The sequence below is a fragment of the Mesoplodon bidens genome (assembly GCF_964165515.1).
Source record: "Mesoplodon bidens genome assembly, chromosome: 13".
NCBI lineage: Eukaryota > Metazoa > Chordata > Mammalia > Artiodactyla > Ziphiidae > Mesoplodon > Mesoplodon bidens.
Window position 1 is genome coordinate 25,745,623 of NC_138169.1, and position 18,190 is coordinate 25,763,812.

At 42.2% G+C, this 18,190-nt stretch overlaps 1 protein-coding gene across 3 annotated transcripts in view; it reads left to right on the forward strand.

Moving 5' to 3' along the window:
- The window catches only part of SPECC1L (sperm antigen with calponin homology and coiled-coil domains 1 like), a 123,353-nt gene that overhangs the window by 23,537 nt on the left and 81,626 nt on the right, over positions 1-18,190 (forward strand). For all 3 annotated transcript variants that reach the window (XM_081252206.1, XM_081252208.1, XM_081252207.1), the window contains 2 exons: positions 4,419-4,608; positions 15,859-16,012. In XM_081252206.1, coding sequence (XP_081108332.1) covers positions 4,456-4,608; positions 15,859-16,012 — 307 coding nt within the window. In that variant the 5' untranslated portion in view covers positions 4,419-4,455. The remainder of the gene's footprint in view (positions 1-4,418; positions 4,609-15,858; positions 16,013-18,190) is intronic.

Sequence of the window (18,190 nt, forward strand, 5' to 3'; positions counted from 1 at the left end):
TTTTTACTTTTACAGCTGTAACATAATACATACTGATTTAGACCTGGTAATAAGTTTTCTAAAATCTATCCAAAAGGTAGATTTTATATTAAATTACATGGTCATTAGCACCTTCAAAATGAAAAACATTGGTCAAGAGTACCAGCACTGACTGATAGGACAAGTAGGTAAGTCTAGAAGGGGCAGATTGAGCAGTATAATTTTAGTGTTGTTACATTTTGTTCATCTCTTGTGAAATCTTCATCGAGATAAAAATTGCCGGTTTCTGAGGAAGTGCTGGTGTACGGTTGCATTGGGGCCATATGGATTGGCGGGCAGGGTGTGGGGTTTGCATTGAGACTGCTGTCACTAAAGAATGGTTGACCCAGGGAGAGTTACATCATCAGCACCCACCTGTGGGGATTCAGGGACCTGTGCTGAGTGTGGCGCAGCTGGGGCATGATGCCTGTCCGTGGGAGGGGCTCGCGGCCTTCAGTGTCTTTCCCTATTTGGGGAGCAGTGCATATATTTCTATGTTTTTATTTTAAGAAATATTTAATATCTTAAGAAATATTATTTGAGAAATACCTGTGACACACTCCTTGGATTATTGTTATTTGAGATTATTCTTAGCATATGTAGAGAGACAGCATCCATCCTGCTTTTGTGAGGAGAGCTACTTTTTACTCCTCCCCACACATTGATTTCACTGGACTAGAGGTTGTGGTGGGTGCCTATGTGACACCCTCGTGCAGGCCGGGGAGGCGTCGTAGTAACTTCCATCGCACCCCTTTTCGCAGCTTTCAGACCCTGGAAGTGCTGCATGCTGTGTTGTCCTCTCCCTCCACGCCGCATCTCCCCCAGGCCTGGGGCTCCAGGGAGGGTCTGGGCCAACGATTCCTGCTCCTTAACCTGGTGCAGGGGGCCAAGATCTCTGGTGAATTACCACCGGTTTGGGTGGTAATTTGTCCTTAATAGGGGTCATTTTAGAAAATTGTGGAAGCTTTTTTGACTGTCTCGGTGGTTGGTGGAGACTGTTGATATTTAATAGGTATAGGGTCCCTGGAATATTCTAGACTCAATGAAGTGACAGTTCCGCAGAAGGAAAACGTACCCTGAGATCTGCAAGGCTTCGGAATATCTGCTGAATGATTTATGTGGATAGAAAGAAAACCTGTTTATGACTGGGCCGAGAATCTTATTCCACCTTACACAAAGACAGCGTTTTTTAACATACTTTTTGGTATATATGGAATTTTCCAGGGTTGTAGTTACTGTAGACACTGAGGGGAAATTGTTTTCTTCTCAGCTATGAAGTGTATTAGGGTTCTCCAGAGAGATGGAACCAATAGGATGGAACCAAACTTATTATAAGGAGTTGGCTCACATGCATATGGGGGCTGAGGAGTCCCAAGATCTGCAGTTGGTAGGCTGGGGCCCCCGGAGAGCCGCTAGCGTAAGTTCCAGTCTGAGAGTTGGAGTCCAAAGCCAGGAAAAGACTGACATCCCAACTCAAGAAGTCAGTCAGGAAGAGTTCCCTCGGACTCCAGCCTTTTTGTTCTATTCAGGTCTTCGATGAGTTGGATGAGGCCCGCCCACATTAGGGAGAACACCTGCTTCACCCAGCGTATGAATTCAGTCATTAATCTCAATCAGAAACACCCTCATACCCAGAATACTGTTTGACAAAATGTGTGGGCGCCCTGCGGCTCAGTCAGGTTGACATAAGATGAGCCGTCACACCAAGCGTGGTTCCCCCTTTTAGAAAATCACATTCTGGAGAGCGTGCATGGAGATGGCATGTATCTGAGTTGCCAGGACCTCGTGCCCAAGTCAACACTGTTTGTAACTGTCAGATTCACAGTGATTCAGCTTAGTGCTGTGCATTTCTGACTGTTTTATTCCTAGTATAATATAGTCTGGCTTGAACAGTTAACGTGTCAAAATTCATATTTATTTTTATAAATTTATTTATTTATTTATTTTTGGCTGCGTTGGGTCTTCATTGCTGCGTGCGGGCTTTCTCTAGTTGTGGCGAGTGGGGGCTACTCTTCGTTGCATTGCGTGGGCTCCTCATTGCAGTGGCTTCTCTTGTTGCGGAGCATGGGCTCTAGGCTTGTGGGCTTTGGTAGTTGTGGCACGAGGGCTCAGTAGTTGTGGCTCGCAGGCTCTAGAGTGTAGGCTCAGTAGTTGTGGCACATGGGCTTAGTTGCTCTGCGGCATGTGGGATCTTCCTGGACCAGGGCTTGAGTGTCCCCTGCATTGGCAGATGGATTCTTAACCACTGTGCCACCAGGGAAGTCCTAGTAACTCTGTGTTTAACCACTTGAGGAACTGCCAGACTATCTTCCAAAGTGGCTGCACCATTTTGCATTTGTGCCAGCAGTGCTTGAGGGTTCCAATTACTCCACATCCTCTCTAACATTTGTTACCATCTATCTTTTTGATTATAGCCACCCTAGTGGGAGGGAAGTGGTAGTTCATTAGGCTTTAACTCTGGGACAGAGACAGCAGCAAGAAAGGGACAGTCTATTACATTGTCCAGTGTGGTGTCTACCATGTGACTTTAAATTTAAAAAGATTAAAATTAAATAAAATTTAAATTTTAGTTCCTCATTCACACTAGCCACATTTCAAGTGCTCAGTAGCCACAAGTAGCTAGTGGCTACTGTATTTCGGATAGCACAGATGGATACCAAACATTTTCATAGTTGCAGTAAGTTCTGTTGGATTGTGCTGGTCTAGAAAAAGTTAATTTGACAGCAGCTGGAGGAGTAGGCAGAGAATGGGAGAGGGTCTGAGTAGTGTAGGAAGGAGTGCAGGCATGGAATTTGGAGCAGAGAAGAAAGAAACTTTGGGGAGCCATTTACAAGATATGAGACTTAGAAAAAAGGTAAATACAAAGGGAAAGTGAGACGTTGAAGGAAAGTTTCTTAGGAACTTGATTTTTCTACACAATCAACTTAGTGATGGGTCCAATCTAATTCCTTAATTTTACAGGTAGAAAAGCACAAAGTTGCCGGTTGGCAGGGATCAGCGTAACTGTGGTACACGTGTTGTGGGAAGCCGCTCATGTCTGTCTTGGTCATTTTCAGTGTCCTCTGGGAACCTATAAGGAGGAGCTTGGTGGAGCTAAACTAGAGGGAGTGCCAACTCTGGGCTGAGTGCTCCAATGGGACAGGGAAGTAGAAAGCAGAAGGCTTCAGGGCAAGAAGACGGGTGATTTGATTGTCACCAAGTACAGCATTTTCTGGAAGGAAGAACCAGGAAGTTGGGAGAAGGCTGGAGAGGAGACTGGGGTCTTGCTGTGTTTTGCTTGGTGTCAATAACAGTGTTCTTTTTGCTCCGAGGCCTTATCACGGTGAGGGTGGAGCGGAGCCCCCTTTGCCCTGTCTCACTGTTCTGCCACCAAACCAGTTGGTACAGTTTGTGTTACGTCAGGCAAGATAAATCTGGAGTGTTCGAATACAGTCTAGGTGAAGTGTTCATTGAAGCTATTGGAATGAGCCTTTTCTTTTCCAAAAGGCTATTCTGTAAGTTTCTCTTTATTTTTATTAGTGTGTAGAAATCTTCCTAAAATAGACCAACTTCTTTTTTGTGCTCAGTGTAGTTTCTCAGCGTCATCGTACATAAACTTCCTTACGTTCACAGTAGGCTTTCATTTTTGTTAGTCATATTATTTACTTTACCCAGACCAGGCCAATGTGTCTTTCCAAACATGATACTACTGTAGAGACTGCTTTTCTAGCTCAGCTAATAGAGGTATGTTGAAGGGTTTTTCTGGCCGTAGTTCTGTGTGTGGCCAGTGTTATTCCAGGTCCTCTAAGCTTGAAATTGAGTCTGTTCCACTTAAGCGAAAGGTTTACTGTCATGGTTTTAAGGGTGTAAAAGAGTGCCCTTACTTTCTGAACCAAATATTGAGGCTTATGTTCTTATAAGGCATTTTGATGCTTCCTCTTGATAAAAGAGATACACTGGGAAATATATTTAGATCCTGAATGTTGGAGTTTCTGGGCTGTTTTGCTGGTTTATGTGGAAATATCACAACAAATATTTGAAATTAGGACTGTGCTGGATAATTTGGAAAGTGTGATCACCTTAGAGACCTGCAAAGTGGCTCATTCTCAAGTGCCAGGATGATTATTCCTTCACTAAATGTACTGGTGTTAGCCAGTTCTGTTAGAGATGTAGGATATTCTTTTTACTGAGAGAACTAGAATGCACAAAATAATTTCAAGTTAGTAGTGTTCAAGAAGGAAGCCTTGAAAACAGGGTGCGTTCTGATTAATAAGTCTAAGAATTTTTCATCCTTTATTTTCTGTAGCGACATCTAGCTTTCAAACATTTTTATTTAGTTCATGGTAAGATCCTTCAAAAACAAATTTTTAAAGAGCTTTCTTCCAGTTTTGTTCTCGGTATAATGCCGTTTCTCTCCACAGATTTGCTTGTAAATGCATCACGAAAAGGCAGCCCAGAATGAAGAAAACAAGCAGGAGTGTTGGCTCAGTGCCTAAGGTGTCTGGGATAAGCAAAGCGCCAACAGCAGACAAAACGAAACCCGAAAACAGCTCTTCAGCATCTGCAGGAGGCAAACTCGTAAAGCCTGGAACAGCAGCTTCATTGTCAAAGGTATTTACGTGGTTGTGTTTAAATATGTGACGAATTGTAGGAGGAGTGAGTCTTCATATGATGTTTGATTTATCACATAAACGTTATTTAGGATTCACCCTCTTCAAAGAGAGTTCACGGTGTGGTGGACTTAATTAGTGTTTGGTCGGTCTTTACGAACGAAACCAAGTAGCAGGCTTACTTGTGAGCAAATCGCTGTGCCGGTGTGGGAGAGCCTGCCTTCAAGGAGCTTCTGGAGGAAAGGATGGAGGCAAGTCACTGGCACGAACAACTAAAATACAAGTGAAAAAGTCAGATGCCCTGGGAGAGCAGGAGGGTAGCATAAACAGTTTCAAGTAGGAAAATATTGTTTCTGCCCGAGAAGGCTTAATGACAAGAGCATGTGCGTGAGGTCTTAAAGGATGGCCAGTATGACATTCCTGAAACCCCTGAACAGGGGTTTTTATTCCCACCCACCGCCCTACACTGTTAGCATGAACTGTTACTTGTTTTTTGACAACTGATCCAGTATTAATCCCAGGCAAAATTGGGTGATATTAATTTAGTCAGAGCATAACTAGTTTTCTTGTTACACTCCTTTCTTTAGAGGCTAGTTTAGTTCTTGTTAGTAAAGGGTAGTGGTACGTTAGATCCCAGGCTTTGGGAGCAGACAGGCCCAGGCTGGGCATGTGCATCCTAGGGCTGCGGTCAGGATGGAAGTGAGGGTGTAGGAAAGAGGACGGCGCAGGGCCTGGCTCACAGCAAGGGCTTTGTAAGGGACTGGCAGTAGGGTTTTTCCTGGTTAGCTCTGGACACTTCCTGCAGCTCAGGATTGATTGACAGTAGCAGGCTTCCCATGGGTGTTCTCAGTGTCTGTGTTGAGATGACTCTGGGCCATTTTTCTGCTGGTCAAGTCTTAGATTCACTGGATAGAGATGCACATGGTCTTCTTCCAGTCTTTCTCAGTCCAGAATTCATGTATTTGTTCTTTGCTTGCTTGTTTTGAGGTTTGGTGTTTTGGGGTAGAAACTTTGACTCTATAGAGAAAACCTGGAGAGAGTTTTTGCTCGTCTGATAGGGAGGAACTAAGAAGTACCTGAAACGCGATCTGTTCAGAAGCCTTTTGTCCAGGAAAGGCTTTACAGATGTGACTTAATTATTTTAAGAAGCACCTCACAGGAACAGCTGATGAGGGACTTCCTTATATGTGTTGAAAGATCTAGCAGGAAATGCTGGTTTTTCTATTCCAGGGTTGTCGAAACTGAATGCAGACTTACTCTGTGGGCTTGGAGATGCCACCAGATTTTCTCCTTGCTACATCCCTGATGAGCAGCTGGGTGTCATCCTGCGGCCTGGAGGGTGATACCAGGAGTAGACCTTTGCCCTACTTCCGTTAGTCTGAATCAGCACGCTGAGCAATTTCCTTGGTGGCAGTGCTGCCTCTCTCTCGTGTAAGAATGCTGGTATTTTCTGCCCCAGCTGTTCACTCAGTTGCTCGCCTGTTTTCAGAGTGGAGCGCCTGTGTGCCTGGGTGACCCATGACTTATGGGGCCGGAGGAGCAGGCTGAAGCGTTGGCACGGGGTGTGCACTACTGCCTGCCTTGTTGCCTCCTCTTCACTGGCAGGCAGTGTCTCTGAGGTTCACTCCGGAGCGTGCCCTGAGCAGCGTGTCTGGTCTTCCAAAGCATGTATCCTGAGTCGATGGCAGCCTAGTCTTGAGCAGTGAGTACTTCTTCATTGTAAGGCAGAACCGTATCCCTGCTCTGTGCCAGCTGTCCATGGCTTTGGCTTTGCTGAGTTGGCTGATTTAAGTAATTCTGTGTGTGTGTGTGTGTGTGTGTGTGTGTGGAGTGGGGAGGGTCATAGAAAAGGTGAAACTATTTGGGAACACTTTACCTCAACTGGAGCAAGTGCTTTACTTAAAAATAGAAATTAGAGTAAGAAGGAAAGAAGAAAATAGTGAAAATGATAGAAAAATTGGAAAAAGCGAAAGGACCTAGGGAACCCACAAACTTGTTATTTTATTTTTCTAAGTTTCCATATTTCACTGTGCTTCTCTAGCATATGGTCACTTCCCACAACTTGAGTTCTGTAACTGATGGAGCCTTGATGATTACCAGAAGCATGAAGCATTTGGCTTTTAATCATTGAGACACCGTGTCCACACATCCACTCTCGTGGACACCCACACGGTGTCTGTCACTGCGCAGGATTCACATAACACCAACACTTTTCTTACACTTGGCAGGGTACAGGGATATGTGTTTCTTTTTTTGGCTGCAACCAAGGATTGAACCCAGCCCTGGCATTGAAAGTGCCGAGTCCTAACCACTGGACCTCCAGGGAATCCCCAAGGATATGTGTTTCTTTACCTCTCATTTCAAATGTTGTTTGCAGCTAGATCTAGTGAGATGTAGGGGAGGACCTTTCTGAGTCTGAACGGAGCTTTTGTAAACATGAAAAGAAGCACTACGGCTGTTCACAGCATGTTTGGAGGAAATTGTTCCCATTTCTGTGAGTAGTTGTAACATCTGACTTGGGCCTTTGTGTGGGTCATTCTTCTTTGTCACAGCCAGCAGAGAGGGTTATTTCCAGGTAGAGGTGGTCTCCTACATGCCTGCACTTTCTGGCTGTCCACACTTAATCCTTTAGAAGTAGTACACTTTTTCATTGTCCTGGGGATACTTTTTTCTAAAACTTGATAGATGAGAGTTAATAAGTTAGGGTTTATCTAAATAATTGATGATTCTCAATGATTATTTGTGATCATACCTTTTCAGTGTAAAAGTTAGTTCACAGTGTGACTGAGTAATCCATCTCTGAAACCTGGAAGGTAGAAATTTTAAACTAATCTTAAATTATGAGGTGGAGATGCAGACTATGAAACTTGGACTTTACCTGGAGAAGCATGTATTCTTTGGTTGTATTATTTCATTATTTGTATCTGTATGTTTTTACCAAATGATTTGTGTTTTGCACCTGTTATTAAAAAGTAGGCGAAAAATCTATTCCTTCATCAGTTTCGGTTTTTTGGACTGTTGCTGATGGGGAATGTTTACATGTGGGAATGCACATTTATTTATAGAACTGTGTAACAAAAATTAAAACAGAAAAAAGTATCAGAGCCTGCAAGTACCTTCGTGTAAAAGGCAAGTTGGAAAGTGCAGAGTTGTTTCTTGTTTTGTTTTTACTTTTCTGATAAAGTAGAACATACACCCAGAGAAGTTCACAAAGCGTCTGTGTTGGGCTTAGTGAGGGGTGAACGTACCCTGGGCCACCAGCCAGGTCAGGAAGCAGAGCCTGCCTGCACCTCAGTGGCCTCCCCCCCGACCCCTCTGTGCCCCCTTCATCACTGCCTTTTCCTTCCTCTCCGGAAGTAACTACCACCCTAACTTCTAGCCCCCAAGATTCATTTTGCCTGTTTGGGATCTTTATATAGAGGTAATTGGACATTAAGTTCTTTTTATGTGTGTCTGGTTTCCTTAACTGTGTTTAGGTCATGTTATTCATCTCTGTTGTTGCCTATAGCAGCAGCTCCTCCCTTTTTTTTTTTTCTTAATTGAAGTATAATTGATTTACAATATTGTGTTAGTTTCAGGTGTACAACAAAGTGATTCAGCTATATTATATATTTTTTTAGATTATTTTCCATTATAGGTCTTAAAAAATATTGATTATAGTTCCCTGTGCTGTAGTAAATCCTTGTTGCTTATCTTATTTTATGTATAGTAGTGTGTATCTGTTAATCCTGTACTCCTGATTTATCCACCCCCCTGCCACCTTCCCCTTTGGTAACCATAAGTTTGTTTTCTATGCCTGTGAGTCTGTCTGTTTTGTATATACATTCATGTGTAAGCAGCTCCTCCTTGCTGATTACTAACCGTGGAATGTCCACAAGCCATACACCTCTTCTGCCCTTGATGGACATCTATCTGGAGTTTCCTTTGGGGCTATTAGTCATAGTACTGTTATGAACATCCTACACAACGTCTATTATACGCAGGTGCACCCATTTCTGTTGACTCCATAACCAGGAGTGAAATTGCTGGGTTGTAAAGTGCATGGCGTTCACCTTTCATAGGTAGATGGCCAGTCATTTCCCAAAGGGGTTACTCTGGGATGCCCCACATCCTCACCTGCACTTACATTACTCTTTTCATTGTAACCATTCATAGAGATGTTATAAAGTGGCTTTAATTTGCATTTGCATTGTTATCAATGAGATTAAGCACCTTTTCTTGTCTTATTTTTAAGTGTTTAGTGAACATTTAGATATTCTCTTATGTGAAGTGCCTGTTCAAATCACTTGCCCATATTTTTACTGTGGTGTCTTTTTTTCCTCAACTTTTGTGTGTGTGTATGTGTGTGTGTGTGTGTGGTAAAACACACATAACATTTATCATCTTAACCATTGTTAAGTGTACCATTTTGTGGCATTAAGTACATTCACACTGCTGAGTAACTGTCACCACCATCCGTCTTCAAAACTTTTTCATTTTCCCAGACTGAGAGTCTGTCCCCATTGAACACTAACTCCCCATCTCCTCCTCCCAGTCCCTGGCAACCACCATTCCACTCTCTGTCTCTGTGAGTCTGACTACTCTGAGTACTTCATATGAGTAGAATTACACAGTATTTGTCTTTTTGTGACTGGCCTATTTACTGTAGCAAAATGTCTTCAGAGTCATCTACGGTGTAGCATATTGCAGAATTTCCTTCCTTTTTAAGGCTGAATAATACTCCACTGTATGTATAGATCACACTTTGTTTATCCATGCTTCCATCAGCGGATACTTGGGTTGCTTCTACCTTTTGGCTATTGTGAATAATAGCTGTGAACATGGGTGTGCAAATATCTCTTAGAGACCCTGCTTTCAATTCTTTTGGGTATATACCCAGAAGTGGAATTGTGGGGTTGTATGGTAGTTTGATTTTTAATTTTTGAAGAACGACCATAGTGTTTTCCACAGCAGCTGCACCATTTTATATTCCCATCAACAGTGCACAAGGGTTCCCCTTTTGCTAATCCTTGCAAGCACTTGTTTTTTCTGTTTTTTGGTAGTAGCCGTCCTAGTGGCTGAGGTGGTGCAATGTGTTTCTTTGTACTGATTTATCGTTCTTTACCTATACCAGACGTGAACCCTTTGTCATTTATATGCATTGTACATATATTCTCCTACTCTGTACCTTCTCTTTCTACTTCTTTTGTTTTAATTAATTAATTAATTGGCTGCGTTGGGTCTTCGTTGCTGTGCACAGGCTTTCTCTAGTTGCGGTGAGTGGGGGCTACTCTTCATTGTGGTGTGGGCTTCTCATTGCGCTGGCTTCTCTCGTAGAGCTCGGGCTGTAGGCGCGTGGGCTTCAGTAGTTGTAGCACACAGGCTCAGTAGTTGTGGCTCACGGACTCTTAGAGCACAGGCTCAGTAGTTGTGGAACATGGGCTTAGTTGCTCCACGGCATGTGGGATCGTCCTGGACCAGGGCTCAAACCTGTGTCCCCTGCATTGGCAGGCGGATTCTTAACCACTGAGCCTCCAGGGAAGCCCCCAGAAGTACATAATTTTTTTCTTGATCTGTTTAAGTGTAAATTGTAGAGCTAATGCTCCTTTATTGCTGAATATTTCAGTGTGCATTTCCTTAAAAAACAAGACCATTCTCTTATAACCATAGTACAATGATAACATCTGGAAATGAACATTGATAGAATGCTAGTATCTGATCTGTAGACTTTAGTTAAATTTCACCAATTGTGCTAATGTCCACTTTAGCAAAAAAAGAAGCAAAATTTTTTTCTGGTCCAGGATTCAGTCCGGGGTCGTGAATTGCATATAGCTGTTCTTCATTCTCCTTAAATTTGGAATAGTTCCTCAGTCTTTGTCTTTTAGGACCTTGACATTTACTAAAGCGTGTAGTCCCGTTTGTTTGGCTGACTGTCATCCACATTTGGGTTTGTCAGTGTTTCCATAGGCTGGGGCTGCAGGGTCCCGCAGGAGTCCCACAGAAGCTGGGCGTCCTAGGTGCAGCATTTCCAGAGGCACGTGGTGTGTGGTGTCAGTGTTCCTGGTGATGATAACTTGGTGAAGGTGGTGTCTGCTAGGTTCCTCCACTATCAGGTTACTATGTCGCCTTTTGTAAAAATAAGTATCTTGTCGAAAATACTTGACACTGTAAATATCCTCTCTCTCATCAAACTTTCACGTTAGTTTTAGCAATTTTTAGTAATTCTTTCCAGAATCAATTATTACTATGATTATTACTATGATTTTTGCCAAGTGGTAATTTTATAATTCCATCATTCTTTCTACATTTATTAGTTAGCATTCTACTATAAGGAAGAGTTTTTACTTTTCTCGCATTTGTGTATTCATTTATATTAGTGTGGATTCATGGATTCTTCTTCAGTGGGCTGTAAACTGTTAGCATCATTTATTTTGATGCTCAGATTGTCCCCAGTTTGGTCCCTTCAAGCTGGCTCTCGTGTCCTTCTGACATGTTCCTCGTATTCTCTGAGCAATTTCTTTTTTTAAATTTATTTTTGGCCGCGTTGGGTCTTCGTTGCTGCGCGCGGGCTTTCTCTAGTTGCAGCGAGCGGGGGCTTCTCCGTTGTGGTGCGCTGGCTTCTCACTGTGGTGGCTTCTCTTGTTGCGGAGCACGGGCTCTAGGCACGCAGGCTCAGTAGTTGCAGCAAGCAGGCTCTAGAGCGCAGGCTCAGTAGTTGTGGCGCCTGGGCTTAGTTCTGCGGCATGTGGGATCTTCCCGGGCCAGGGTTCGAACCCGTGTCCCCTGCATTAGCAGGTGGATTCTTAACCACTGCGCCACCTGGAAAGCCCCTCTCTGAGCAATTTCTTAATTTCTGGCACAATAAATTTCCTGCTTTTCCAGCCCCAGCCCTAGAATCAGCCTTGTCTTCAAGGAGGCCTTGATCTTTTCAGTAAGGGGTAGAATTTAAACCATCTGGAAGCTAGGTGTGCTCATGGCTTTTGCACATATTGTTTCTAAGCCCTTTCAGCAGACAGAGGTAGGAGCGCGCACACATGTGTACATGCATATCTGTACCAATTTCTGTATCTACTTCTCTCCATACACATTAAAACCTCAGAGTTCACACTGATACTTCCAATTCCAGTTACTATACAAGGTTGCTAGTAGCCTTTGCACTTTCCATAATTGTAGTCCCTTCCACTGACAGTGGCATTGGTTATCTATAATAGATTTGTTTATTTTCTCAATCCTAGAATATACAGAAAATACAGATTTACTCACTGTTACCACTGCAAAAAACAATTCTACCAGCTGGAATTCAGAATTTATACTTTTTTGTATTTAGCTTGAGAGTTTGAGGGTTTATGGTCAAAATAGTGTGTTCAAAAGATACTTGATTGCCCCCATTCCAACCCCATGTGGTTGTATGATTCATTTGAAATGGAGTTGTGTCCATTTGTTCCCATTGTGTTCCACTTTAGGGTCCCCCCACCCTTGTTTGTATAATTATTCATTGTGAACACGTGAAGCACTCCCGTGGTTCCACGCGTCACAACTGTATGAGATGTGGTCAGAGAAGTGCCCCCCCATCCTCCTTACTCTGTCTCCACCCACTGCTTAGAGGTAAGCAGTCTAATTTAGTTTTTCTATGTTCCTTTTTGCATAAATGAGCAGATGTTTGTTTTGTATTTCTGCTTTCTTACACAAAAGTTGACATAATTAGATATACTTTTGCACTTGGCTTTTTTCCACTTAAAGTATTCTAGAAATCTCTTCACACCACTTTTTAGCAGTCTTTCTCATTCTGTTTAACATTTCATTGTATGGATGTATATAGTTTATTCAGCTACTAACCTATGTACAGGCGTTTAAGGTGTTTCCAGTATTTTGCAACTAAAAACAATGCTGCAATGAGTAACTTTATGCAAGTGTATTTTTGTCTTATTGGAAGTGTGTCTTCAGGTTTAAATTCCTAGAAGTGGGATTGCTGGGCAGGAGGTAAAGGTGTATGTAGCTTTGTTAGATGTCACCAGACTCCTTCCGTAAGGCTCTGTCAGTCAAGCTGCATTCTTGCCAACAACTTATGAGAGTGCCTGTTTCCTCACATCCTTCCCAAAGGAGTGTGTCATACTTTTTCCTTTTGTGCCAGTCTGAGGTGAGACATGGTATCTCAATGTTGTTTACTTTGTATTTCTAATATGAGTTAGACTGACTAATCACCTTCTTTCGTACATTTGTGTGAGTTGATTGTATGTGATTGTTCATTTTGCTCACTATTCTTTGTGTTTTTTGGTCTCTTTCCCCTTAATTTTTAAGAGTTCTTTGTGTATTAGGGATATTAGCCCTTTATCTGTGAGATATTGCAAGTATACTTACCCAGTTTCTCATGTGTGGATTTTATTTTTAAACTTTGCTTATTTTTTTTTGGCCATGCAAAAATTTAAATTTTTTCTTAAGATTTTTATGTAGTCAAATTTTTCAATTTTTTGTTTTATCATTCAGGATTTTGAATGATAGAAAGCCTTGGAATTTATTTTTGATATAGTGTGAAATAGGGCTCATTCATCTTTTTTCCTTTGTGAATATACAGTTGACCTAGCACCATTTATTGAAAACTCAATTTTTTTCTGTACTGCTTCTTTGGTCATAAATCAAGTGCCTATGTATACAGTTTGGTTAATTCATGTGACAATATTATACTATTCTAGTTATTGTGATAATTGCATAGATTTTGATTTGGTGCTCTGATGTATGTTTAATTTTGCCATTACCCAAAGGCAAATTGTAAACAGAGAACTGTGACAATTCAGCCACTTTTTACAGGAGTATGTAGGGTGGTCTTCAGATGTAATTATTATGGAAGGAAAGAATATTTAACTTATGGAGGAAGGAAAATTAATTCAAAGATAATTTTAACTTTTATTAACAATATAAAAATGATTTGAAAATGTAAGAGTATGCTAAGTTTATTTACTGCTTAGTAGACGAGGTACAAATTGACAAGGAGGGAGTGCAACTTGATTTACAATTTTTTTTTTGCATCATACTTGATAACCAGTTTCATTAAGAGAAACTAGTCTTAAAGAATATGAACAGGGCTTCCCTGGTGGCGCAGTGGTTGAGAGTCCGCCTGCCAATGCAGGGGACACGGGTTTGTGCCCCAGTCTGGGAAGATCCCACATGCCGCGGAGCGGCTAGGCCCGTGAGCCATGGCCGCTGAGCCTGCGCGTCCGGAGCCTGTGCTCCGCAATGGGAGAGGCCACAACGGTGAGAGGCCTGCATACCGCAAAAAAAAAAAAAAAGAATATGAACAATCCTTAATGATTAATGCAATATACCCCTTCCTTATTATGTGATCTAGATTTTTCATAATGTGACAACCCTAAATTACCAAAGCTTAATTCTGACAATTCATTTAAAACATTAATTTTCCTTCTGCCTCTTTTTTAGTAAGACAGATTGACCTACCTAATAGTACTACTCCATATACAGTCACTGACATTTAGAACTGGGAGAGGCTTCAGATTTAGAGATGAGTTGTTTTTGAACCATTTTAATTTGTAGAAATGAATTCATTGTGATTATCCGAGGGTGATTATCTCAGTGGGCAACAACGTAAGTTGGCTGGTTAACTTGTGCCTTCACCTTAGTGGGCAAAACTTTTGGTTATTTTATTTAAAAGCAGGGTCCCCCCCCACCACCACAGATCTTTAACTCCTCTTTGTTCTCTCTCATTTCTAGGAGAAGTAAAATCAGATTTCTTCACTGTTTTTCTTAAGTAACAATTTTATATCCAATCCAGTTCTCCAGAGTGCTTGTTTTCTTTTTTAAAAGCTCACATTTTTTTCAATCATCTTCATAAAACATAAATAAATATTACAAATGGTCTTTCTTGAGTAGTATGATCATTTAACCCTCACTCTAACCATAAAATCTCTAGTTTTTTATTTGTATATTACTTAGGCTTTAAAAAAAACAACAACCCTCCTTTCAATTTTGGCTTAGACTACAAAAAAAAAATAGAGGTAAGAAAAATAAATTTCAGAATAACTTCTTTTATTTTTTTATTTTTTTATTTTTTTTTCGCGCTGTCTCGGCACACGTACGTGTCACCAGCTCTTTTTTTTTTTTTTTTTTTTGTTTGTTCATTTACTCATCTATTTATTACATATTTTTTTTTTAATTAGTTTCTGCTTTATAACAAAGTGAATCAGTCATACATATACATCTGTTCCCACATCCCTTCCCTCATGCATCTCCCTCCCTCCCACCCTCCCCATCCCACCCCTCCAGGCGGTCACAAAGCACCGTGTTGGGTCTTCGTTTCTGTGCGAGGGCTTTCTCTAGTTGTGGCAAGTGGGGGCCACTCCTCATCACGGTGCACGGGCCTCTCACTATCGCGGCCTCTCTTGTTGCGGAGCACAGGCTCCAGACGCGCAGGCTCAGTAATTGTGGCTCACGGGGCCAGCTGCTCCGTGGCATGTGGGATCTTCCCAGACCAGGGCTCGAACCCTTGTGTCCGGCATTGGCAGGCGGACGCTCAACCACTGCGCCACCAGGGAAGCCCCAGAATAACTTCTTTTAGACATTGGCTCCGTCGTTGCATCACTTCAGAGCAGTGAAGATTCCTCATGACCCTCAGTACTGCTTCTCTCTAGAAACTGCAAGGTGGCGTTTCCTGTGGCATTACAGACCTTTCCTGAGATAGCACATGTGATGTCGCTATCCTAGAGTCACATCCTAGATGAGTGGTAGCAATGAGGATGTCTGCACTTTCTCCCACCTCTCACTGAATCTGGCACGTGGGGGCACACAGTGGGCTTCCATAACATCTCTGAGTACATTATGATTTTCATATTTTAAAAATGAGTGTGTGGGGGACTTCCCTGGAGGTCCAGTGGTTAAGACTCCGTGCTTCCAATGCAGGAGGCGCAGGTTTGATCCCTGGGTGGGGAACTAAGATGCTGCATGCTGTGCACAGTGTGGCCAAAATAAATAACTAAATAACTAAATTAAATTAAATTAAAAATGGCTTTATAAAAGAAAAAAAAGTATATACTAGGGTGAAGATTTAATAAAATTAATTTAAAAAAGAAGTGTGTGATCATTTATGAAGCAGTGAAGAAGTTCTGTTTCTGTAGCACAGAGTGATGTGCTGCTTGGTAACTGTCAGAAAGTCCTTGTAGAGTTCTTGAACTCAGCGTAAAAGTCAAGGGCTTTGTTTAGTGTCAAAATGTTATTTAATCTTGCTTCTTCTAATCAATTTGTTTTTATCTTCTGTTGCTTCTAGACCAAGAGCAGTGATGACCTTTTAGCTGGGATGGCTGGAGGGGTGACTGTGACGAATGGTGTCAAAGGGAAGAAAAGCACCTGCCCTTCCACAGCACCGTCAGCATCCGCCCCTGCCATGAGCACCATGGAGAACAGACCCAAGAGTAGCACAGGTATGCGCGCACTCGGTGTGAGGGTTACACTGCCTTTGTGTTTGAGTAGGTGAGTGCAGTGGTATTTAGGGAATTCCATCTAATCGTAGAAAATTTCAAATATGCACAAAAGTATCTGGTATTTCATCTCTGTATACTCATCACCCTTATCACCTGATGGCCACTCTTAGCTCCTTGACCACCCACCTTCCCCTATTTTGAAGCAAATTCCAGATGTCATCCACAAATATTTAATTATCTTTGAAAGACAAGGATTCTTTTAAAAATATATTCATAATACCATTATCAGTCCTTAAAATAATTAATAATCATTTCTCAAATCATAAATCATTCAGTAAGTATTTAAATTTCTAACTGTCTTATAAATATTACATACATATATTTAGTTATTTGTTTGGATCAGGATTTACCAGGATTCACTTAAGGTCCATATATAGTAATTGGTGAAGTGTCTCTTAAATCTTCATTTTAAATCTATGAGTTCATCCCACTTTTTTCTTGCAATTTAATTTTTGTGGAAACTGGTTGTTTGATCTGTAGACTTTCCCATGATCTTGATGTCCCCCCACCCTTGGGTCATGCTGTGTGGCTTGTGGGATCTTAGTTCCCCGACCAGGGATTGAACCCAGGCCCTGGCAGTGAAAGTGCCGAGCCCTAACCACTGGACCACTATGAAACTGCCTCCTGTGATCTGGATTTTTTTTTTAATTATTAATTTATTTTTGGCTGCATTGGGTTTTTGCTGCTGCACGTGGGCTTTCTCTAGTTGCAGGGAGCGTGGGCCATTCTTCATTGCAGAGCAGGGGCTCTAGGTGTGTGGGCTTCAGTAGTTGTGGCACACGGGCTTAGTTGCTCTGCAGCATGTGGGATCTTCCCGAACCAGGGATCGAACCAGTGTCCCCTGCATTGGCAGGTGGATTCTTAACCACTGTGCCACCAAGGAAGTCCCGTGATCTGGATTTTGATGTCACATTCCTATGATGTCCTTGATTTTATTCTTTTATTCTCTCTGTTTACTATAAATGTCATTGAATTTAGAGCCCTGATGGGACGGACTCAGGTTCCTTCCTCTTACTCCCACCAATTCCTTCCTAGGTAATAGTTGTCTGTCTGTCAGGAGGCCCATTGTTTCTGGCCGTGTCCCGCTCCATGTTGTTAGCAGCCTCTGATGGTTGATGCCTAGATCCATTCATTCCAGTCCTACCATTCTTTCTTCCTTCGTTAGCAGCAGTTTGTTTCTAGATCTCATTCTGTAGTCCAAGGAGTAATGTTATCATATTTTACTTCTTACACTTACAGAAAAAAACTTTGAAACTTCCTATAAACTTAAGGTCATATGTTTGTAATAAAGTGTATGAAAGCAAATGGGCAGAAATTATAGCAGACCTTCTTTTGCTATCATTATTTAGGCTCTTGTCCCCTCTTGTGTGTATTGGATTTTTTCCTAGCCCAAGTTTGCTTACTGTCATCTCTCCTGCTGTGACCCTCTGTGGATTCTTCCGCCCACTCCAGGTCATGCCCCACTGTTAATTGTAATAGCAGTGCAATATGATCACCAGGAGGAAACGTGGAAGTCCTCACTTTGCTTTAGAGGCGTTATTCCATTTTATCCTCACTACAGCCCTGTGAAGTAGAGGCTATCATTAGTCTCATTTTAGAGATGGCAGTCTACACTTAGAAAGCTCAAGTATCTTGCTCAGGGCCATGCATTCATTTGCCCAGTGAATGCTTACTGGGTGCCCATTTTGTACCAGGCCTCAAAGCTGGTGATGGAGCAGAGACTGGACCTTAAGTCTTTCACCCGCAAGCCTGGGGTCGTCACCACATTTAGCACTGTAGCTTGTGTGGTAAGAAGGAAATTCAGTACTCTAATCCCACCAGTATCTCCTCCTGGTTCTACCCTTTAGAATTCCCTGGGTGCACACCCGTGGTTCCCTGCTGACCAGTGCCTCCTGCCCTCACAAGGCTGGACTCAGTTATCACCTCCCCAGATCAGTTGCCCCATCTTTTCCCTCTTTTGGCCTCCATTTGCAGTTGTTCCTCCTAATCCTGTTACTTCTGCCTTTGAAATCTATTACAGATTTATTATCCCTTCTCTGCTCTTATGGAGGTCTAGCTCTTGCTCCCCGAATGCAGGCCTTCCTTTAGTTTTACTGCTTTTCCTTCTTCCTCATGTTT